The following is a 24,999-nucleotide window of genomic DNA, read 5'->3' as shown; positions in this document are numbered from 1 at the left end:
AAATAAAATAAAATAAAATAAAATAAAATAAAATAAAATAAAATAAAATAAAGGTGTTTGGAATTGAGGGCACTAGCAGTTGGGAGGTGGGGAAGGGTAAGGAAAGGTTTCATCCAGAAGATGGTGTCTGAGCTACAGTTTAATGGAACAGAGAGACCCTCAGAGTGAGGGAAGGAGGGAGTATATTCTAGGCATGAGGGATGGCCAGTGCCAAAAAGAGGAGACGGGAAATGGGGCATCTTCTACAACGAATAGAGAAAAATACCAGTTTTGCTGGATCCCAGTTTTGCTGGAGGGGAAACAGTATCTAATGAGGCTGGAAAAGTAAATTGGTATCAGATTATATAAGGTCTTTTTTTTTTATTGCGGAGGCACTCAGGGTTAAGTGACTTGCCCAGGGTCACACAGCTAATAAGTATCAAGTGTCTGAGGCTGAATTTGAACTTCGGTCCTCCTGACTCTAAGACCAGATCTCTATGTACTGCACCACCTCGCTGTCCCTGTATAGGGCTTTAAAAGCTAACTATTTTTATTAGTTCTGTTAAGTACAGTTTGTATTTTAAAAGCACTATTAAACTTAATAAGATGGCAATAAAATTATCACTTGTGTCCCTTTCTGAACTTGTTTTTATTTTCTTCTGTGTATTTTTCAATATTTTGTTGAGACCAATACTGTCACTCTCTGAAGCTTCTCCTGATTCTGCTGTTGAAAATGGGCTTTCCTTCCTTGAACCTTTCCTAGCAAACAACTTTGTAACTTTCTTGGGATGGGATAGGTCTGGACTTATGATTTCCTTGTTATAAGAAATTCCCAAAGAGGAAATGAGGAACTCCCTACCAAAGTAGGGCAGCACCTTCTCTGAATATTTTTGAGAGTTGCCTGGGGAGCACTGAAAAGTTGTGATTTGCCCTGGGTCATAAAAGCAAAATGTATCAGAGCCAGGGCTCGAACCTAGGCATTTCTGATTCAGAGGCCAGCTTGGTAGTCAATGTTAGAAAAATCTGAAACAAAAATCTACTACAGTGAGTGAGTGAAGGAAAGCGGGCACAACGTACTTTAGTGGCATGTGGGCACTGGTTCAGTGGCAGAAACAACTTTTAAACTGTTAGTAAGATCCATATTCCACCCATCAGGGCTATTATTGGTCTGGTTCATCTGAGTTACACCCTTCCTGGAGAGCCCATTTCATGTTTGTCCATGTTCTGTTAACTCCACCTACTTCGTGCGTCCCATGTTAAAAAATGGCAGCTATCTCTGCCCTTGGGGTGTGTCAGTTCATATTCAATAAGCTTGTTAAGCAAGCATAGTGGAGAAAAATCTTTGCCCAGTGGAAGCCCCCATCCTTGAACCTTTCTGGTTGCAACTGATTTAGCCTCTAAGGCTCTTTCTTAAGAACTAGTTGTTTATAGAAAAGTTTGGAGTACTTTCTGATTGGCTGAAGGACTATCCACCAGATCTTGGAATTTCTAATCCTGCTGTGGAAGGCTAACCCCCTAAAATCTTTCTTACATTCAATATACTATGCTGCCTTTTTGTTCTTTTCTTATATGCTTATTTTCTTTTTAACATTATTATTTAATAGTCTATTTACATATCTTTCATATTACTCCCACTAGATTTTAAATTCTATAAGGGCAGGGATCATGTCTTAATAATCTTAGTATCTCTGCTGGTGCCTAGCATAATACTTTACATCTAGTAGGCACTAAGTAATAGGTATTGAATGAACAAATGTGCAACAGATAGTTTCTACTTTCAACAACCACAAAATCCCACATTATTAGATGGGCTGAAGTAAAAAAAACAATTTTATATTACCTGGATTTAAGTTTCTATAACATTCATTTAGCTCAATGTAAATCTTACCCATGATCCACCCCACCTCTTCAAAAACATTTTTTTGCTAAGAAACCCACAAGAAAGTTCAGTATTTCTCTGAATAAGATTTTTATGATTAAAAAAAAAACCAAAAACCTTTTTCTGTAAGCCAAGGGCATACATTCTGGTCAATTCTTCCCATTTTCTTTAAAGAAAAACAAAATCGCTTCCAAGAAATCTGTGAACACTATTCAATTTAAAGCTATTTAAGTACAGAAATAAGGACTCTTGTCTTTTTGCATAATATATAGCACCTAACTTCATAGTAATTTTATAGGATCCTGGTGTTTTTTTAAAATATATAACTAATTTATTTTTAGTTTTAAACATTCACTTCCATAAGATTTTGAGTTTTAAATTTTCTCTCCCTCCCACTTATTCCCCCCTACTCACGATGGCGTACAATCTGATATAGACTCTACATATACATTAATGTTAAACATATTTTTCCATTAGTCACAACGTAAAGAACAATTAGAACTAATGGGAGGAACCAGGAGAATGAAGCAATAAAACAAAACAACAAAGGAAAAGGAGAGCAAATAGTATGCTTCCATATACATTCAGATTCCATATTTCTTTCTTTGGGTGTGGATAAAAATTTCCATCGTAAGTCTTTTGGAGATGTCTTAGATTCTTGCATTTCTGTGAAGAGCCAAGTCTATCAAAGTCAGTCATTCTATAATGTGACTGTTACTGTGTACAATGTTCTCCTGGTTCTGCTTATTTCACTATGCATCAGTTCATGTAAGTCTTTCCAGGTTTTTTTGAAGTCTGCCTGCTCATCATTTCTTATAGCACAATAGTATTCCATTACATTTATATACCACAACTTGTTCAGCCATTCTATAGGATCCTGGTTTAACCCTTCTGCCAAGATGGTTTTACCAGGGGTAACACTTCTTGGAGCCACAGGTGAGAGTTGGTTGAGAGGTAGACAACAAAGTTGAATGAGCAAGCCTTCAAACTAGAGGTACTAGTCTCCTTGAACACCTAAACTGGCCTCAAACCCATCAGTGAGTTAGGGGGATGTCTATCCAAAGCATGTAAAGACTTCCTCCAGTGGAATGGGCAGATGAGAACAATTTGTTCCAAAGGCTATAAAGGTGGCTGTGCAGCTCTGCCTCACTTAAATCCAATTCACATGCAAGTCAAGATATCACCTTTTGATGTCATTGGTTCTCTTTGAAAGGAAGGAGGAACAACAACAAATGTATAGGAATAGTAATTGGACTGTGATTCCATTGATACTGGAAAATCCCAAGTTAGAAATTTCCATTGACCAATTAAGATTGGTATCTTTTCAGTAATTTATCATCTTAAGATAGAACTGAGCGGTTAAGGGACTAAGTAAAAAGTTAAGCACAAGGTTGAAAGCCAAGATGTTTCAGAAGTAAGACTTAAATGAATGATCTCTTGGCTGGAAAGTTGGCTCCATACCCACTGCTCACCTCTCAAATATTTTATAAGACTAATTAATTTGTTTTTCTTACAGTTTCACCACAATGCCTATGAGATGCCTAATTTTGAAGCAATTTGTTTCCATTGTATTTAGGCAACTTCTCTGATAAGGTCTAGAGGTTTAGGGGTGCTGGGACTACATGCGGGTCTTGCCTGAAAGAATTTGACCCAAGCCTTCTTTCAGCCAAAGACAAGCTTTATTAAAGATATGCCATATTGCCAGACTCTTGAGGAATCTGAGAGTCTGTGAGGTATTGGCTAGATTTTAAGAATCTGAGCAGTGGCTAGATAAGAATCTAAGCATCTTAATGGAGACAAGATGGACCTTATATACAGAAAGACTGTAGGAGAAATCTAGGAGTGGCCAAGTAGTTTGGGGTGACTGGAGGAGGGGTTTAAGGAGATCTGGATGAGAGTGGGCAGTAAACTGGGTTGAACAGAACTCCTGGAACCTGGACAATGGAGCCTAGCTAGGATTAAGTGTGGGAAATGGGGGAGGGGTGCCATAGGGAGGGCTAGGCTAGGTTAAGGGTAACAGAGAATTGGGAGATTGGGTGTAGCCACAATGAAAGGCTAATTGATGGAATTTTGAGGCCATAATTGATGGCCTCAGGCAAACGCCAGAGATTTGGCCATGTGAGAAAGTCCACAGTTTTTCCTTTTTGGGGTCTAGATCCCATCCCCATCAATCTCCACTTTAAAGAATATGCATTTAAATTTTAGAAATTGCCTGACCTTTATGATGACATCATACACAGTAAAAAAAAACAACCTTTAAAATTAACTAAACATTAAACAGGTAAATATTTAACTGATTAAACAAGTAATTTCAAAATATTTCAGCTCTTAATTTTGGCAATCACTGTCACCAATAATGATAATATAAAAACGATTTCAAGAAAAATTTCTATTTTGAAAGCGGGATTTGGAGCTAGAGAGCCAACATTAAAATTCCAGCTCTACCAGAACAACCTAGGGCAAATCACAGTCTCACCAATCAGAGTCTCAATTTCTCATTCTGAAATGGAGGGGTTTGTACTACATAGGTGATCTCCAAGGTCCTTTCCTGCATTAGATCCTATGATTGGAGAATGGAAATGGAAAGTTGCTTTGCTTTATTAGGAGACTTAAAATCTAAAGTAGACATTCTGGGGACAGACACGAATTTGCAACAGGTTCGAAAGTGACGAAATAAATGCAATATTTGCAGAAGAGCTGGAGTGGTTGTATTTACAGTGTTAAGGAGGGAAAAGGTCAGGGGACACAGTGAGAGACAGAGACCGAGAAAGAGGCTGATTTGTCCCTCTAGGGAGGGTCCTTGGTATTTGCCTGGCCGGTGAAAGAAATGAGAGGACCATGCATCACTGGGCTAATTGGTCGCTAGAAATGAATTAAGACCAAAAGGCGCGAGTTCAATAAATTAAACTCAATTCAATAAACATTTATTAAGCCTCTACTATGTTCCAGGCACTGTGCTCTGGGAATACAAAAAATACAGTCCATGCTCTCGAGCTTACAATCGAATTTTCCCATTCCCAGACAGCATGCAAATAAATATACGAAAAGCAAGCTATCTACGGGGCAAAGAAATTATTAAGTTACAATTAAATAATTGAACAATTAAAAGAGGCAAAGCCCTTAAATTAAGAGGAGCAGGGGTAGGTTGCCAGTAAAAGAAGGGATTTTAGTTGGGACTTAAAGAAAGCCAGGGAGGTCGTAATCAGAACATAGGAGGGAAAGCGGTCCAGGTATGGGGGATACGGGAGACAGCCAGAGATGATGGCCAGAGCCAAGAAACAAACGGAGCGTGGTGCTCGTGGAACAGCCAGGAGCCCAGTGTCACTGGATTGAAGAATACCTGTCAGGGAGTAAGATGTAAAAAGTCTGTAAAGGTGTGAGGGGGCCTAGGTTATTAAAGGTTTTGAACGCCAGAGCATTTTATATTTGCTCCTTGAAGCAACTGGGAGCCACTGGACTTCATTGAGTACAAGGCTAACATGACACGACACGTGCTTTAGGAAGATCACTTCAGGGGTTTAATGGAGGATGGACTGGAGAAGCAACCTGAGGTAAGCAGACCCGCCAGCAGGCTTTTACAGTGGAGCCTAGGTCGCGGGGCGTCTCGATGTTTTTAGGTAAGGTTCCGGCCGCCGCCCCTACAACAGACCGTCCGCACTCGACCTTGACCGCTCGGGGACTGAGCTGCCCGAGGCGCAGCCGCAATCGCGTGATTCGATGGGATTCGTTTTGCGACAGAGGCGGGGCCTCGGCCGTAAAGCGGCAGGGCCTGCTGCACTCATGTGGGGCGAGGACACCCGCGCCTGACCCGTTCGCTCTTGGAGGCGCTTGGCCGCAGGTCGGTGAACTGCCATGGCGGGGCCGGTTTGCGGCGGGGGCGGCGGCCGAGCCAAGGCCCTGGACCTTTTGCGCTCTCTGCCGCGTGTCAGCCTGGCCAACCTGAAGCCCAACCCTGGCTCCAAGAAACCGGTAAATGGCAGCAGATGGAAAACTGAAATGACCTATGCGTCCTCTCCCCGTTGGCCCGCCCCTCCCCCAACTCCGGGGGCGGCGGGAGGAGGGAGGGAGGGAGTCAGGCTTGACTCCTGCCCTCGTAACCTGGCCTTGCTGCCCTGGTTCGCACTAGGGTTCTGGTGTTAAGCATGACAGTTACACCCCCCCCCCCCCGCCTACCCATCCCCCAGTTATGCTTTGGCATGGGTCAGATAAATGGCCCGCCAGCAGCAGACTAGCAGAAACATTTGCTTTCAAGCTCAGGACTGTTTCGAAGATAAGAAGTGGCATCTAATCTTCTCTCTCTTTACCTTGCTTGATTAAGACTTGTGCAATTATAAATTTATTTTTATTTCGGACCTTTAATTAGATTGAGGGTAAAAAAAAAAACGGTGCAGGTAGGTTCTGCAGCTTCTGCATTTTAGGTCTGGTCCAGGATGACAGAAGTGGAATTTGCTGACCGGCTCTGGGTTGCTCTGTTTTTTTCTTACGTTGAATCGGCTTGTCACTAAGAATTGCATTGAGACCAGCCTTGTTTCATTCACCTAAATCCCCTTTATAGTTTGACACAAAAATGCTACCTGGTAATTTACACAAAGTATCAGTGACAAGTAATTAAAAAAAAGAAAGATAAAATAATAGGACTTAAAGCAGTTGTATTCTTAAATAAGAGTTTAAAAACAAAAATATGAGTGCAGTAGAACTTATAAGCAGGATAATAGGAAATATAGTTGTCAAGTTATTTTAGTAGCATATTAAAGTATTTACTTTGTTTTGACACAGGTTTGACATTCATTCAGCCTCAGAGCTTGTTTGATTTCTAGTTTTCAGTTCACATTCATAACTGTCTTTCATCCTTGAGCCTTGCTTTTGAATAGTCCAAACTTAATAGCTTGATTGTAGAAGTTTAGTCAATTTTGAGTGTTGAATTTTCATGTGTGGGAAGTGGGAGTGACAAAATAGAGGAAAATGACTGCAGATTTGCACCTCTACAACTTATGGTCTGAGAAAATAAAAATGTCCAAATGATGAAAATACACATTTTTAGAAATTGCATATTACTGAATTGACACTTGTTTTCTAGGAAAGATTAAGAAGAGGTCGGAGAAGAGGTAGAAAATGTGGCCGAGGACATAAAGGAGAAAGGCAGAGAGGAACCAGGCCTCGGTTAGGGTTTGAGGGAGGTCAGACTCCATTTTATCTCCGAATCCCAAAGTATGGATTTAATGAAGGACACAGGTAAGTTTTGCTTAGTTTTTTTAAATTGAGATGACTAATTCATCATGAATCAACATGACATAATTTGGAGTAATTTTAAATTCCTTTGTTTTACAAAAGAATAGTAAACATGCTACTGTTTCATGGGCCATCTTTTGTACTACAATGAGATCTCATTACTTTGGCTTCCAACTGATTTGATTATTCAGACAAAACAACCAGGCTGAAGTTTTACTGAAATCTTTTCTTCTTTCTTAAATGTAAATTAATAGAGTTAAGATTCTAGAAGATAAATTTTTTTTTGCAAGTGAAATGAGTCATCTTTCTCTAGCAAACGCAGTGATATTGATATTTTATTACATTATAGAAACTTATAAGGCAGTATTAAATGTTTAGTTGAAATACCTAAGTTATTTGTTGTTCAATTGTGTCCAACTCTTTGTGACTCCATCTGGAGTTTTTTTGGGCAGAGATATTGGAGTGGTTTGCCATTTCCTTTTCCAGCTTATTTTACAAATGAGGAATTGAGGCAAACAGGGTTAAGTGACTTGCCCAGGGTCACATGGCTAGTAAGTGTCTGAGGCTGGATTTGAATTCAAGTCCTCCTGACTTTAGGCCCAGGACTTTATCCACTTCAACACCTAGCTGCCCCTAAAATACCTAAATCAGTCTGTAAATAAAAGACTGTATCAGAGCTTGACAGTTATTTGTTTGATTGGCAGTGGACACAGCAAGGGAGAAATAGGTAGGTAGTGGTTTCCATTTAAAGTACTGCCTTCACCAGTATAACCACTGTAACTTTACTCTATTTTCACCCTCTTGTTTTTTTAGCTTTAGGCGTCAGTACCATCCTTTGAGTCTCAATAGACTACAGTACCTGATTGATTTAGGTCGAGTAGATCCTACCCAACCTATTGATTTAACCCAGCTTGTCAATGGAAGAGGTGTGACCATTCAGCCACTTAAAAGGGATTATGGTGTACAGCTGGTGGAGGAGGTATGTATAAAATGTGTCTTTTATCTTGCTATAGAAATTCTCTTCGATTCAACCCGCCCCCGTTTATTAGGGACCTGAAGTCTACCTAAAGCTGAGGATGCAGAGACAAAAAAATGGAAGTACTTGTACTCAAGGCACAAACATACATACGAACCATTATTGTGTCTCTTGGTGGTTAGCATTCTGCATGTCCTACTTTATGTATATATCTATATATATTTTAATCAAGAGCTATGCTTTAATTGGTATCATCAATCCTTGGTGAAAGAGTTCCCTTAACCATTGCAGATCTACAACCATTCTGCAATTTAGTCTTAGAGAATTGTCTGGAATCCTGAGAGATTAAGTAACTTTTCAGAACCACATAACCCGAATATCAGCCAATAAGCATTTTTTGAGAAATTCCCATGTGCTGGGCACTGTGCTAAGTTCTGGGGATACAAAGAAAGCCAGAAATCTACACTTGCCTCCTAGGAGCTTATGTTCTATTGACGCACAAGATATATACAGTGTAAATGAGAGGTATTCCTCAAAGGAAAGCTCTAGTACCTACTTCACAGTGTTGGTGTATAGATCAAATGAGATCCTAATTGTAAAAAGCTTAGCACAATGCCTGGCACAGAGTAGGTACTATAGAAATGTTAGCTGTTATTATTGTTATTATTGTTAGTGGTGAGGGGGGTGGCAGAAGTGGGAAAGGCCTTATATAGGGAAATAGAGGAAGCAAAGGGGAAAAAGAAGAATATCCTAGGTAGGAGGGCAGCTATTGAAAAGCAAAGGTAGTGTGTGAACCCACATTTTCCTAATGCCTTGCTGCCTTTTTTTTGTGTGTATACATATAGGAATATATATGTGTATCTATCTGTATACACGCACAGTTTTATTATGAGCTTAAGCAATTTTGCAGTCAAAAGAACTAATGAGCGTTATCTTCTGAGTTATAGTTCTTTTGAAAAAAATCCAAAATTCTAATCACTTTAAATCAGAGTCACCAAATCCTCCTAGGATCTTTGTTTATATAAGTACATATATTTTTACTTTGTCATAGTTAGTGCTTACGTGAAGGTTCATGTTTTAAGCCTTCTTCACTGAATATTAACTGGCTTCTGAGGCCCTTTCCAGTTCTCAGAGTGTGTGGTTATTTTAAATACCCCTTTGGTGCATATGACAACATAGTCTACATACTTGACTTTTTTTAATAGCTAAGTAGTCTATTTCCTTAAGCAGTTTTCTCATGGGCATTTTAGTTTTCAGTTTTTTCCTGCTCTGAATGGTGAAACTATAATTTTTTTATAAGTTTTTTAATAATTTTTTTCCTTTTGGGTTATTTCTTTAGGGGTGTATTGCCCATGGAAGAATTGCTGGGCCAAAGAGTATAAGTAATTTTATAGTTCATAGGCTTACTCAGAACCAGAAAGAACTTTAGAGGTTGTCAAGTCCAACCCTTTTATTTTATTTTATTTTATTTTTTATTGTTTTTTTTTTCAGCCCTCTTATTTTAGAGGTGAGGAAACTGAGGTCCAGACAGGTTAAGTGACTTGTCCAGTGTCACACAGCTAGTAAATATCAGAGGTAGGATTTGAACCTAGCTCTTTCTTACTCCAAATAGAGTGTTCTAGCCATGACCCCGTCTTACAGTGCCACTAGTAGTATATAATTTTCCTGAGCTCTCTCTCAACTTTGTCTTTTAATAGTTGTATTAAATGGAGACATTCTTTTCCACTAAAGTTCTATTGTCATGCTTGATAGTGGTATGGAAGTGACTTAAGGCTCTCCAAGGCTATGCCTGTGGAGCATAAGCCCTGGTAGCTTTTGTTAATCTGGAAAGTCTTTAAGTATCTGACCTAGTAGCTTTTGGACTATTTTGTCTTTCCTCAAAACTAGTCTAGCTAAGTTGAGAGCAACTCATCTTCTGAAGATGAGTGTCCAAGGCTGACAATGATACCACAACAACTAAAGTAAAAAGCAGTCATGATCTAGATAAAGGGAGGTTATACCCATGCCTGTAATCACAGAGTCCTTGATGTGTAATGGTGTCATTTAATTACCAGGAGAGCTATATTTTTTTTTGTGCTTGCAGTATTTGCTATTTGTCTGTTTATAAATTGTGTTTTGGGAAGTTGAGAGGCTTAGAGAGAGAGTTCTGGGACTTGATAGTCAGAAAGATCTGGTCAAGCCATCTAATTTCTATCAGTGACTTATCTGCAAAGTCTCAGATGTGAACTGATGGTCATTTTCTATTAGTGTAAATTGTGTTCATATCCTTTAACCATTTATCCAATGTAGGTCATTCACCCTTATTTATTTTCTTTTTAAACACAAACAAGTCGTATAAGTGTAACTGGGTTAAAAAATGTTTATCAAAAATATGTAGATCAAATTTTTTATAAGGCATCCTATTTTAATTGTACTAATGAAGTTTGCTACTTAAGGAGGTACACTGTTAAGTCCTTAGTAAATTTTTTCTACCTTCAGATTTCCATTTACCGGGTTTACTTAACAAGTGGATGGCAAATAGTGTCCACTAGAGGGAACTGTGTATTCATGTTAAACTAAAAGTATTTGCAGGTTCCTTTGGAAAAAAAGAGTTCCAGGAATGTATGGAATGTATAAGTACCAGAATTAAGGATTGTAGAAAGAGAGCATCAAAGACAATAGGAAAAAAAAACCCTTAATTTCAAATCTCTCCTCAAGAGGAATGAGATTAATTCTCTTTCTGTAATATGATAGTATCTTAGAAATTTTAAAGATTCCCCTAAGTTGTTTTAATGTATTAGTTTGGGAACAATTAAAACACTCTTACCCTCTAATGTAATATCTATGCTACTCATTACTAACTTATACTTAAGGCTTTTCATAGTGTAATCACACTGTAGTTGAAAGACAGCTTGATTCGGTGACATAACCCAGAGTTAAGTCATCTGCCACTTACTACTTGTATGCTATTGGGCTAAACACTCTCTGGCTCTCAGTTTCCTCATCTGTGAAATGTAGGACCTAGACTGAGACTTTGGTCAGTAACTTTACTATTGCATTTGGAGTAGCATATTCTCCTTTTTAAATTAAATCCTGTCATCTTCTGGCTATTCATCTGGAACCTCTCTGTCATCTGGATCTGCTGATTCTGTACCTCTCACATTTGACAAAATGAAGAAAGGTTACTAGTCATCTCCTGGTAAAAGGCCTCTTGATAAAAGGGTAGGTCAGATTGAAATTTCTCTCAGTCTTGGAGAAAGCAAACGGTGTAGTAGCTCTCGATGTAGATAAAGAATGTGAAGTGATAGTGATCCTTGGTCCCACCTTTTCTATCTGTTAAGGACACCACTTTATTTCTGGTCTCCCAGCTGAAAACCTTGGTGTCATCTTTGACTTTTCTTTCTTCTCCCTCATCCAGTCATTTGTCAAATACCAACTATCCTATTTCCACATTATCTCTCCTATTCCCATCGTGTATCATCCATCTCTCATCTCTCACCCTTCTTTCTCATTACCATAGTTCAGTCCCTCATCGCTTTTTATCTCGTCCACCATAATAGTCCTCTAATTGCTCTCCTTGATGCCAGTTTCTCTCCTTTCCAGTCTACCCTCTGTACTAATTGGTCTCCAGAGTGGTCACAGGGCTGGGCCCCAAGAGATGTGTGTTCAGCAAGTTGGAAAGTAGGAAGATGCATTGCAATCTCTTCTTCCCTTGATGGCTTAACATAGGATTTGTTTCCAGTACAACCATACCAACTCTTATCCTAGTTCCCTCTTCTCTGTGTGAGTTCCCAGACTCCTCCTTATTCCCACATCCCTTTGCCAGGAGTTAGACTGTTAGTGCAGTTAGACTCTAACCCCAACCAGGGTGCCCACAATAGCAGCTTTGAAGGTGCCATTGGGAAAATTCTCTTCCCCTCAGTATACCCACCTCTGGTTCCCAGACCCCCCCCTTATTCCAAACTTATCTATTACACTTGATAAAACAACCATCCTTCTAGTCATCCATGTTCATAACCTTCATAACCTTGGTATCATCCTCAGGTCTTCACTCTCCCTCGCTGCACATATCCATTCAGTTGCCAAATCTTATAATTCCGTATCTCATATCGGTCTGCTTCTCTCTCTTCACCACCCTAGTTCAGACCCTAATCATCTCTGGGCTGGGCTATTACCATGGCCTCCACACTGATTTCCTATCTCAGTCTCGTCTTTCTAATCCATCTTCCACCAAAGTGGTTTTCCTGAAGGGAAAATTTGACCATGTCACTCTCCTACTCACACTCTAGGTGCTTCTTGTTGATTCTAGGAACAAATACTTCTCTTCCTTCTAGGTTCATCTAAGATTCTTTTATAAAAGCCTTTCTTGATTTGTAACCTTTGTATAAAGCAGGTGCTTAATAAATACTGAATTAATATTTTTGCAGGAAAATGACTTTAAATTGTTTGGAATGGGAATTGCTAGTATGAGTTAACTTTTTACAGTTCAAGTGGTTTTGGGAATAAATTTCAGTTAAGCAGAAAAAAATAAGTGTGCTGTAGTCAGTTCCCACCCCCATCCCCCGGGTCCAAATATTTTATGATTGTCTGTGGTAATTGATGTTGTTTTAACTCATAACAGGGTGCTGATACCTTTAAGGCTAAAATTAATATTGAAGTGCAGCTGGCTTCAGAGCTAGCCATAGCTGCAATTGAAAGAAATGGTGGTGTTGTTACTACAGCGTTTTATGATCCAAGAAGCCTGGGTAAGTTTTGTCTATTGTTTTCTTACTCTTCCCTTCATAATGGATAGGCATAATAGATGCCCAGTGCCATATGTCACATGTCTCTTTAAATCCTGAACATAATAAGCTGCTACTAGTTTATTTGCATTTGTAACATGGGAACAACAGCTTATTATATTCTACTGTGGGAAAATAATATGTACACGGGTAAGTCAATACAAAATATATACAAAGTAATTTCAGGGAGAAAGGAGCACTAACAATTGGGTGGGTTAGATAAGGCCTAAAGTAGGAGCTATCGCTTAACGTAAACCTTGAAAGAAGTTAGACATTCCAAGCCCTATGTTGATTTTTACAGTTCTCCTTGGTTGTTGTTCAGTCATTTCAGTCATGTCTGACTCTTTGTGAGTCCATTTGTGAGTCCAGAGATACTGGACTGGTTCGCCATTTCCTGTCCAGCTCGTTTTACAGATCAGTCTTCCTGACTCTAGGCCCAAGGCTCTGTGTACTGTGGCACCACCTACCTTCCCAAGATAGCTGTTTTCTAGGTATCAAGTTGTTTGCCGTCATTTCCCAGGTAGCTTGTTATTTAGATTATTATAAAAATCCTTATATTCCCCACAGTTCTTCCAGTTAGGCTTCTAAACTAGAGATTACTTAAGGCTTTCGTATGTTATTTCACAGTAAACCTACAGCTTTTCCAGATCTCTTTTTTTTTTTATTACGGCATTTATTACACCAGACTTTTCAAGGTATAACTAAAGTCATGTATCATTTTCAGCTCTGCCTCTTCTTGTTGATGATCTTGAGCAAATCACTTAACATCTCTTGGCTTCATTTTCCTTACCTGAAAAGTGAAGAGGTTGGACTTGTTGACATTAGAAGTCCATTCCATTTTCAATCCTATGGTGTTGGTCCTATGTTAACGGTGACTATAAATGGGACTCAAATCATATAAAAATAGGACCTGTTCTTTTTGTTTGTTTTAAAATTTTAATTTTATATGTATTTTTATTTTTTATTAGTTATTTTAAACTTAAATATTAAAACTTAAATACACAGTAAGAAAAGAAAAAAGAAACAGATTGTAAACTTAAATATAAAATTTTAAAAAAGTATTGCCATGTGCACAGCAGAATGTGAGAGGATTCAAAATATACAGCAATAAATTTCCATTTCAGGAAAGTCTGTATAATAAATACTACACATTGTGTTCAGTGCTGTCCATCTTTTCTTTGCTTCTTTCTAAGTTTATTCTCTGCTGTGCACTTTTTCCTTTTTTCTTTTTTCTTTTTTTTCCACCTTCCTCCTTACTCTTCCTCAAGAAGGCTACAATTCAGCATGGACACAGACACACACACGCGCGCGCACACACAGATACACATATATACTTACATATACTTAGATATCTATAATCATACTCATATAGACACATACATTCATATGCATCTATGTAAGACTGTACTATTCTTATTTGTCCTCTGTTTCTCTGAGGGTGGATAGCATCTTCCTTCATAAGTCTAAGGCATTCCATATTTTTCTAAGTCCACCAACTCATCATTCCGGCACCATAGCAATATTCCAACTTTATACTGTTTAGTTATTTCAGTCTAAAACAATATTGATTAATATGACTGACATATAGTGTAGTTTCCCTATTTTTCTTTTTTGATTAAATCTATTTTTCCTTTAACTTTGTCTGAGATCATGATTACTACCTGTTTTTTTCCTAATAAATTTTACTCTTGATCTTTTATTTTATGTTTGTGTATATCTCTTATTTCCTATGCCTCCTGACTTCTCTACTTCTACTCACTACTTTGCCCTCCTGTTACTTAAGCTGTCCCCCACCAAAGATCCCTCCCTTATCCTCTTCCTGTGACCCTTTCCTTTTACCTTCTTGTTTCTCCTTGAGCTGAGAGTTTTGGAATTTAACTGTGATTTGCCTATAGGTTTTGCTCATAGGATCTCTTTCAGGTGGTGATTGATGGGTTTTTTCTATTTCTACTTTGCCTTCTTGTTCTATCGCTTCAGGACAATTTAATTATTTCTTGTGTTCTTGTATCAAGATCCTTCTTTTGATCATAGCTTTCAGGTAGTCTGATTATTTTTATGTTTTCTCTTCTTGATCTGTTCTCTCTAGAGCATTTGTTTTTCTTATGAGATATTTCACATTCTCTTCTGTTTTTTCATTCTTTCTATTTTATTTTGTATTTCCTAGTGTCTTATAACTTTGCTGACTTCCTCTTGCCCAATTCTAATTTTCAAGGAGTCATTCCTTAAGATTCTGGATCTCCTTTTTTCAGTTGGTTGACTTTCTTTTCATAATTTTCTTGTTTTTCTTGGATTGTTCTTTTTTTTTAATTTTCCACAGTCTCTTTCATTTGATTTTTAAAATCTTAAAATTTTTAAGTTCTTCTGTGAATTCTTTTTGGGCAAGTGACCATTTGACGTTATTCTTTGGGGTTGGAGAGGCCTTTTTTGCTTCAGTGTCCTCTTCTGAAGAAGAACCCCAGTCCTCTCTATTCCCATAGTAACTTTCTATTGTATTCTTTCTCCTTTCTCTACTCATTTTTTTTATTTGTAGCAGCTTATTGTAATTACCTCTAGTCCTAAGGTGTGGGCGATGGTATCTCTGGCCTCAGATCCTCTTTCAGTTCTCCCTTCTGGCCTCAAACCTGAAACTAAGAACTCTGACCTCCTGTAAGTGCCCACAGCCAGCTGTGTCCCTGCCCTACTTTTCTGCACTCAACGGGCCTGTGCTGGTTCATTCTTGCTCAGGGCCCAGTCTTGGCAGCACAGCTGGGTCTGGCATCCTTTATCAGTAGAGATTCCCTTAATCTTCCCCTGCTCAGATGTCCAACTCCACACACTGCCCAGGAGGTGAAAATTCTTGTGGCTGGGGCCCAGTCTACCTCTCAACGCAGGGCTCACTGCTTGTTGTTTAAGCAGAACTAGCCTGGAGGTGTTTACTCTTCACAGGGATCAAACCTTTGTCCTGGAATTTTTCTTTGGATCTTCTCAAGTTGTACCAGGAAAACCACTGTTCTGCCCCAATTTTTTTTTTTAATTTTTATGGCTATCCATTCACCCAGAGGGGTTATTTTTTCTTATTTGTGGGGGAAATCTGGAGAGCTTGGAATTTTCTGACCTGCTGTGCCATCTTCCCAGAATCCTCTCTCAAGCATTTTTCAATTGCCAAACATTTATCTTCTTTCCCTTCTGCCCTACCTTCTCCCTCCCTTTCTCTCCTGCCCAAAATAAAAAAAATATAAAACTTTTGACAAATATAGTCAAGAAAACAAATTTCCAGGTTGGTCATGTCCAAAAAAGATGTATGTCTCATTTTACATATTGAGTCCATCACCTCTCTGTCAGGAGGTAGATAAACTTATCCCTTTTTAAAACCCATTTTCATTTGCTGCAAAGTGTACATTTAAATACTAATGTTTAATGTTGGTCTTTGGAAGGTAGATTTTCCAGTTATGTTTGCCTACTTTGGATAAGTATTTAACAGAAGCATTGTTAGTGTTAAATTTATTCTTTAGTTTTCTTGGCATGGGAAGATGAATTAAAGAAAATTTGTAGCTTATAAAAGAAGCTAGTGATCTACATAGCTAATGTTTATATCTCCATTTTTAAAATAGAGATTCTCTGCAAACCTGTTCCATTTTTTCTTCGTGGAAAACCTATTCCCAAGAGAATGCTCCCACCTGAAGAATTGGTGCCATACTACACTGATCCTAGGAACCGTGGATACCTGGCAGATCCAGCCCAGTTTCCTGAAGCAAGACTTGAACTAGCCAAGAAATATGGTTACATTTTACCTGACATCACTAAAGATGAACTCTTCAAAATGCTGAGTACTCGAAAGGATCCAAGGCAGATTTTCTTTGGTCTTGCTCCAGGTTGGGTAGTAAATATGGCTGAAAAGAAAATCTTGAAGCCCACAGATGAAAACCTTCTTAAATACTATAGCTCATAAATTCTAAACTTAGAGAAAAAAGTTGTCTCAGGAATACTGGAAAAATGAGCCTAGAATGCTCACCGTTTCTTGTTTCATTTTCCTGTTCCACCAGACTCAAAATGTTGGGTGCTGGATTTTGGCATGATGCATTTTTCCTTTTTTTTTTAATAGGTAAAATCAAAATAAAATGTCTATGAGAAGCCATATTGGACAAAACTTAAGTCTGTGTACTATGATGAAACATACACAAGGCCTCTTTTGCGGAATAGACTTTGGAGATCAGACTTGTATCCTCAATGCTTTTAAGTAGTCAGAAGAAATCATTTAGTCAGAAGTTTTCTTGCATGCCTCATTTGTCCTTTTCATCACTGCATATTGTAGAATGTGTTTTTGTCGAGTGTCATTGATCCATAGGCTGATTTAGCAGGGGTTCAAGCACCCGAAGGGGAAATAAGCCTCTGTTAGTCTCTGAGATAAATTCCAGCTCTAGCAACTGGAGGTCAAAGTTTGAGTTTTTATTTAGAAAAATTCAGATCATTACTTATATGCTAGTGTGCACAGTATTTGTGAAAATATTTTTTAATAAATTATTTCTCTTACTGTCCTTATACCTTTTCACTGCTGATTAAACTACAACACAAATTTTAAGTGACAGACCAAACAGTAAATGTGGAGACAGTGCAGAATGATTGAATTTTTTGTTCAGTATACTGTCCCATGTCTAAAAATGACAAAGTTCTTAAAATATAACTACATACTCATCTGGTGAATTTTTCTGTTGTGGGGAGTACTTTGTCAATCTTAGCTTGCAAATTAAAAAAGGCTGAAATAAGATGATGCTATAATGCCTTCCCTTAGAGAGAATGGAAACTTTTCCACAGTTCTATTTTTGGAGTACTTAATGGCTACCTTGTTTTTTTTTTAATACCTTCTTTTCTCAACTTTCTGACAGGCACTTTGACACAAAAGTTTTATACTAGTAATTTAAAGCTGTTTACCCTCTAGGGTAAATGTAAACTTGGGCATCATTTTAAAGGTATTGACTTAGGCTGAGAAGAAAACATATTTGCTTTCAAATTATTTGCACAGAAATTAGCTTCCCTGTTGCATCCTATTCTACATCCTGATTCTTTTATAAAGTATAAAACCTTAAATTACAAGAGATACCTTTTAATTCTTTGAAAAGCAGCCTCTAATTACTGCATCCAGTTTTGGTTATTTACTACCTTCTCTTATTTGTGCTGTTATGGGTTTCTCTTTTGTATGAATCAATTGACAATTGTATTTTCTGGAGGTTATGGTACTGCTCCAACAGGAAAGGTTTTCAGTTGGAAGTAAAGAAGGAAGTTAGTCACCTAAATGAAGACCAAAACAAAAGTGTTTATGCCATGTAACAATCATAGAATGTATACTCTGGATCCCCTATTTGAAACAGAATGACCAATTTATTCCTAGTAATAGTGATTTTTTAAAAAATTATAACCAAATGGATGGACATACTTTGTTGTGTTTGCCTTAAGAGGCCTACAGGTGAAAGGGAAACCCGAATAGAATGACAACCCAAAGAATGAAAACAGGAAACAGATGTCTGGTAATGTCTGGTGATGGGATAGCACTTATTCACTGAATGTGGGTTTAGTCACCAGACAGCTGTATCCTGACCTTAATGTTACAGTACTGCAGATACCACCAAGCCAAAACAGCCACGTTCCACAAAATCCGGCTATTCTCTTTTACAAAGGTAATCCTTAGATCACTGTACCTCACTGGGACACTTTGGGGTGCTTGAGTTACAACAGAATTGGTTTGTTTCCCAAGGTTTTTTCCCCCTAGTTTACAGGTGCAGCATTTCTGTATTATTCGGTCTGTGAGCAGAAAGGATAATAGGGAGACATAAAGGATTTCCTGTTAGCTAATTTATCTTATTAGTCATGCTGGTGCCCTGGCAACCTAAGAATCAAAGCACAAGGAAGTTATCTGCAAACTTTCTTCATTAGGAGTCAAATCTGTTTGTAGTTGCCTTTCACCTCGGCAGCATTTTTGCAATGCAAATAGGCTGTTTGTGTCTGTGACCTGCAGTACTAGTGTTAAGAATGCTCTTAAAAGTGGTTTTTTTAAGACTTCTCAGAGAAATAATTACTTTGGATTTCCTGTTGTTAAGAATTTTTTTTTAAAATGTTACTCTGCATTCTATAGAAAATGAACCGGCCCTGCCATAACAGGAAAAATACTTGTCAGATAACAACAGGGTAAAGCAGCTTAATTTCTGCCAGAGTGTTGTCAGAGAAGATTTTGTTTTCCATTGGTGTCAATTATTATTGAGAAGCCCAGGAAAGCTGTGTTTTTAAGCGACATCCTGAATTATTCATTTAATTTTTTTTTTTGGTAGCCGGCATTCAGATTATGAAAGAATGCTAAGATCTCCTGAGGGTATGAAGGAAATATATTTTAAAATCTGTTATTTTCCAACAGGAGTTGTTAAGATCTTAACTATTATAGAGGCAGTATGGTAGAAAAACATTGCATTAGTTTAGTTTCTGATTTTGCAGCTTTTTCTGCATTTCACTTGTTTTATAGAAGAACACTACCCTAAAGGTCTTTGAGGTTTGAGAATCAATTCAGTTAGGTCTGAAAGCATGGGTAAATATGCACCTTCTTAAAATGAGGTACATAAATGTAGGGCGTTTACTGTTAAAAAAATATACATAGGTAAAAGTGAAACTTGGAATTGGATTCAATTTTAAGCACAGAAAAACTCTGTCATGGATACAAATTTAATGTAATTTAAACTAATTTCATGCCTTACAGTAGCTCTATTCAATTCATTTCACTTTGAAAAACATTTTATCAGCTCCCTATTATGTTCAAGACAACTGGTAGGGACTATAGTGTAAAGATAAAAAGTGATGATCTTCTCCAGAGTTTAGTCTAAATGGAGATAGAAGGTGTAACATGTACACAAATAATTATAAATGTAATGAGGGCAAAAGTGAGATGCAGATACAGTCCTTCAAGAAAAATTTGGAGAGGGAGTGATCACTTGCAGTAGGTGGGAGATGTAAGGAAGGCTTTGTGAAGGGGATGACAGCTAAGCTGGGCCATGAAGGAATATATTAGGGAGAGATGAATTTCTGAGTGTCATTCTAAATCTTGGAGTACCCAAACTTGGCTATCTTCCACTATGACAACTGAAGCTGTCTGAAGAGAGCCTTAACTCCTCTCTTCAAAATTTCACAGCATCATTGTTCCTTTTCAATTTCTTCCCAGTGGTCACAGAAAAGCTGCGTTCTAATGGCTACGACTAATAACTCTACCTTCACCCTTGATCCCATTCTCTTCCACTTTTTCCTGGGATCTTACCCTTACAGTCATTCCCTCATGTATTTTTAGTCTCTCTCTTTCACTGATTCTTTCCCATCTACTTAAAAACTTATGCCAGTACCCTCAACCCTTTTGCTATCTCCAGCTTCCACTCCGTTTCTTTCCCTTCACTGCCAAACTTTTTAAAAAAGGTGCCTATGGCTTAGTTCATAGAATATTAGATCAAGTTAAAAACAAACAAAAGGAAGCTCAGAAAAGGACCTCAAGAGTCTACACATATAGTTTAAGGGTTGTGTTGTTTCAGTTGTGTCTGACTTCATGACCCCATTTGGGATTTTCTTGGCAGAGATACTGGAGTGGTTTGCCATTTCCTTCTCCAGCTCATTTTACAGATGAGGAAACTGAGTCAAACAGAGTTAAGTGATTTGCCCAGGGTCACACAGTCAGTGTCTGAGGTCTTCCTGATTGCAGACCCAGTGTTCTATCTGCCAGTTGATAGACTACTGGACCTGAGTCAGTAAGACTCATCTTCCTGGGTACAAATCTGACCTCAGACACTTACTAGCTTACTGGTAAGCTTACTAGCCACTTCTCTGCCAAGAAAATCCCAAATAGGATCATAAAGAGTCTGACACGACTGAAAACAACTAAACAACAACATTGAAGGTAGCCAGTGTTCTCTTACCATTTCTTTACCTATTGTGGTTTTCTATTCCCTGATCATCTTTTAGGAAATGCTTTGCAAACAAGAATCCTTATTATAACATACCTGATGACTGGTCATCCAAACCTTGCTTTAAGAACTCTGGCAAGTGGAAACCCACTTCCTCTGAAACCAGCTATTCCATTTTGGAATTGCTCTAGTTCTTAAGATACTTTTCCGTGCCTTAAATCCAAATGAGCATCCTTTCAATTTCTACCCATTGCTCTTCCCCATGGGAATAAAAGTTTAATTTAAATTAATTTTATAGTCTCGTCCTCTGGGGCCTAGGAATACAAATACCTTCTTTCATGTGACAGCCTTTCAAATACATGAACACTCATATTTCCCCCTAAGTCTCTTCTGCAGGCTAAATATTTCTGATTCTTCGTATTGCATGACCTCTAGACCTTTCAACTGAGTTGCCCTTCTCTGGACACTAAAGCTTATAAAGTTCCTAAAATGAATTGAACATCATATTCCAGGTATGATCTGATCAGGGCAGAGCATATCCAAACAATTACCGTTCTAGTCCTCAACACTAGGCCTCTCTTTATGTAGCCTAACATTGCATTAGGTTTCTTGATAGCTACTGTGTTGATTCATTCATTGATCTTTCAACATAGTAAAATCACCCAGAGATTTTTCTTACTTTGTATTAGCTAACCTTGCCTTCCCTATCCTGTACTTATAAAGTTGATTTTTTTTTAGCTCAAGTGGGAGACTTTACATTTATCTTCTAAGAAATCGTATCTTCCTGAGTTCAAATCTGGTCTCAGACCCATGACCCTAGCTGTGCGACCCTGGGTAAGTCACTTAACTCCAATTGCCTCACCAAAAAAAACCAAAACAAAACATTGTATCTTATTTGGCCCAATGTTCTCTTCTGTTTAGATTTTTCTGGATTCTGACTCTGCCATCCAGTGTGTCAGCTATTGCTTTCAGCCTCGTGTTGTCTGCAAATTGATAAACAGACCAACTCCGCCTTTTAGATATCATTGAGAAAAATGTTAAATTACAGCCAAGCACAGATCCATAAGGAACTTTACCAGTGACACTCAAGTTGGCAGTGAATCACTAATGACTACTGTTTGGGTCCAACCATTCAATCAGTTTAAAATCCACCTAAATGTGCTGTCATCTAACCAATGTCTCCTCCAGTCTTTTCCACAACAGTAGTATGAAATACGTTAAGTGCTTTGCTAAAACCTAGAAAAGTGTGTTGAAAGTATTCCCCAGTCTACCAGTTTAGATATCTTGTCAAAAAAGAAAATGAAGTCAGTCTGGCATTGTGTGTTATTTTAATTAGTTTCTGTGTATGTTTTAATTTTTGTTTTTGGTGAGGCAGTTGGGGTTAAGTGACTTGCCTAGGGTAACACAGCTAGTAAGTGTCAAGTGTCTGAGGCCACATGTGCACTCAGATCCTTTTGACTCCAGACCAGTGCTCTATCCACTGTATGTTTTAATTTTTGTTTAGTATTTTTAAAAATAATTATTTTTTTGTTCCAGCTTTGACACACACACTCCAACATTTTTATACAAACAAGAAGAAGATTGTATATGAAGCCATATCTACTATATCTTGCTTATTTTAAAAATATATATTGCAGACAGTATGATAATTTCAGAGCTGACTAGCTTGTTTGTCTCTCTGAACTATTTATTATTATACATTTTAAAAAATTCATCAAGAACCATCTTTTCTTTTTACTTTTTACATCACTATTATTAATTCCTCTTTAACCCCTCAAATCCTCCCTCAATTAAAAAAATACAAGACAAAACAAAAACCCTGTCTTGTAACAAATGAGTACAGTAATGGAAAATAAATGCCAATATTGACCACTTCTGAAAAAAAGTATATATTGTACCTTAGAAGTCCATCTCTTTTCTGTCAGGAAGTAGGTAGCATGCTTGATTGTCACTTATCTGGAGTTGTGGTTTGTCATTGCATCGATCAGAGTTCTTAAGTCATTTGAATTTTTTTTTTATACCACAGACATTTCTGGATATATCGCCCCCTTCCATCCCCATTTCCTTGTAAGAAAGAAAAACGGTTAAGCAAATGATTAGGCAAAATTAAACCAATATAGCCACTGTATCTGATGATGTAGGCAAATTTTGCACTTGTAATCTCTTGCATCATGGCTGTAAGTAGAGTTATGTTTTTTTAAAGGGCAGGTCTGACTAGATGTGTGACCCTGGGCAAATCACATAACTGTTTGCCTCAGTTTCTTCCTCTGTAAAATGAGCTGGAGAAGGAAATGGTAAACCACTCCAGAATCTTTGCCAAGAAAACCACAAATGGGGTCATGGAAAGTGAGATATAACTAAACAGCAACAACAAATGTACTCAGTACTCATCTTCTTGCTCTTCCTTGAACATGTCATTCCATCACTGTACTTGGTGCCTTTTTGAACAGGTAAAATTTTTCATTAGAGCAAAAAAAAGAATAAGGAAGAAAGAAATGAGGGGGGGATGAACAAAACTGATCTATACATTAAAAAAAAAAAAGTGCAATAAATCACATTTGTGGACCTGTCACCTCTGCAAAAGAGTAGAGGGTGTCTTGCCATGTCTTTTCTTTGAGGCCATGCCTGTTGTTTGTCATTGTGTAACATTCACTTTTTTATGTGTGTGATTCTTTCCGTTTACAGTATTATAGTCATTGTGTATATTGTTTTCTTGGCTCTGCTTACTTCATTCAGCATCAGTTTCTATAGATTTTTTCATGCTTCTCTGTATTGTCATTTCTTATAGAAAAATAATATTCCATCACATTCATGAACCACAATTTGTTTAGCTGTTCCCCAAATGGACATGTACTTAGTTTCAAATCTTTGATATCACAAAAAAATTATGCTGTAAATATTTTGGTGTATATGAGGACTTTTTTCTTTTCAGCTAAGTTCTTTATATTGTAGTTGAAGTCCTTTCTTTTTTGATAAATATGAGAAAGAAAAGATACAAATTTCTAGAAAGGAGAAGTAGACTTAGTCTAAGTCGATACGTGTATTTATATAGAAAGATTTAGGTTTTGAATAGTACTTGGCCTACAAGTCAACCATTTGTTCTCCAAAATCTGCATAATAACTTCCTAGTAGGCGAAGCTGGCCCACTGATGTAGAAAAATGATATAGCTATTGTCAATTCTGAAAAAATCTGAAGTAACAACATTCAATGTGCTCTGTATAGCTATTATATAACATGTAATGTATATAATATTAAAGTTTTTATAGGACTTTTTTATTTATAAAGCCTTTCTCCTTTCATCACTGATCATATGCATAGTGATGTATTTTCTTTTAATAGGATAATTAATATGTAGGCAGGAAAGAGGAGAGCAGATCCATTAAGATATATAGCTTATTTATCAATTATCATTTGCAACTTGACCTAGGTGTATTCTAAGCGTACCCCTTAGAATGACCTAGGACAAAGCTTTCTATGCATTTGCCTAAGGAGGCATGAGAGCCACTTGGTGGGAGTAGGAATGACAAAACTTATTGGGTATTTTCATGTATAGCTCCCTCATAGGTACATTTACTTTTTTCCCCCCAACAAAAACAAAGTTCAAATTGGAGTCAGCAAAAGTGATAGGAAAGTGAATAATTTGTGCCAACTGACAATCAGGCCACGTTGTTTGTCCTTCATTTTCAAAGAGGACCAGTGATATAATCACAGGATTATATCTTGACTTGTGTGTGAATTGGATTTAGGTGAGGCAGTTATACAAAATTGTCAGTCTTATTTTCTTCAAGTCATTGAGGTCCAGTGGCAAGACAAGGCAAAGTGATCAGTGATAGCCTGGGATGCAGAGGATGACCTTGGCATCTTTGATGTCTGACCAAATTCTAAGCACTCCATGGCACCTGATTCAGCTACCTTCATGGCCATTGGAACAAATTATTCTAATCTGTCCATTCTACTGAGGGTAGTCTTCACAAGCTTGGGGCAGACATCCCCCTAACTCACTCATGGGTTTTAGGCCTGTTTGTTATACTCAACCTGGTTTAACCCATCTGTTGAGAAGGTTTTACTGGTGTGTGGCTGCCGTGTGTGCTATAGCTTGTTGGAAACACAGGCCATGTCCACAAGAACAAAGGCATTCATTGACTTCTAAGCAAGTTCTCCAGACCTGTGGCTGTAACAATGTACAGTTGTAATGATGCTTTCAACGAGTCAAGATTTGAACTCTGCATCTCTGAATCTGGAATCAGAAGACCCCAGTTTAAATCCTGACT

General features: G+C 37.8%; 1 protein-coding gene across 1 annotated transcript; it reads left to right on the top strand.

Annotated features, from left to right (window-relative positions):
* Nucleotides 1-5,684: 5,684 nt before the first annotated feature.
* On the top strand, nucleotides 5,685-17,341 carry LOC114031942 (39S ribosomal protein L15, mitochondrial). The gene is made up of 5 exons (XM_027847161.1): nucleotides 5,685-5,827; nucleotides 6,936-7,090; nucleotides 7,901-8,066; nucleotides 12,664-12,787; nucleotides 16,414-17,341. The coding sequence occupies exons 1-5, from the start codon at nucleotides 5,711-5,713 to the stop codon at nucleotides 16,749-16,751; spliced, it is 900 nt and encodes a 299-aa protein (XP_027702962.1). The 5' UTR covers nucleotides 5,685-5,710; the 3' UTR covers nucleotides 16,752-17,341.
* Nucleotides 17,342-24,999: the final 7,658 nt, after the last annotated feature.

This window comes from Vombatus ursinus, unplaced genomic scaffold (genome assembly GCF_900497805.2).
Source record: "Vombatus ursinus unplaced genomic scaffold, bare-nosed wombat genome assembly UNPS02015255.1, whole genome shotgun sequence".
NCBI lineage: Eukaryota > Metazoa > Chordata > Mammalia > Diprotodontia > Vombatidae > Vombatus > Vombatus ursinus.
This window is presented reverse-complemented; position numbering and strand designations above follow the sequence as displayed.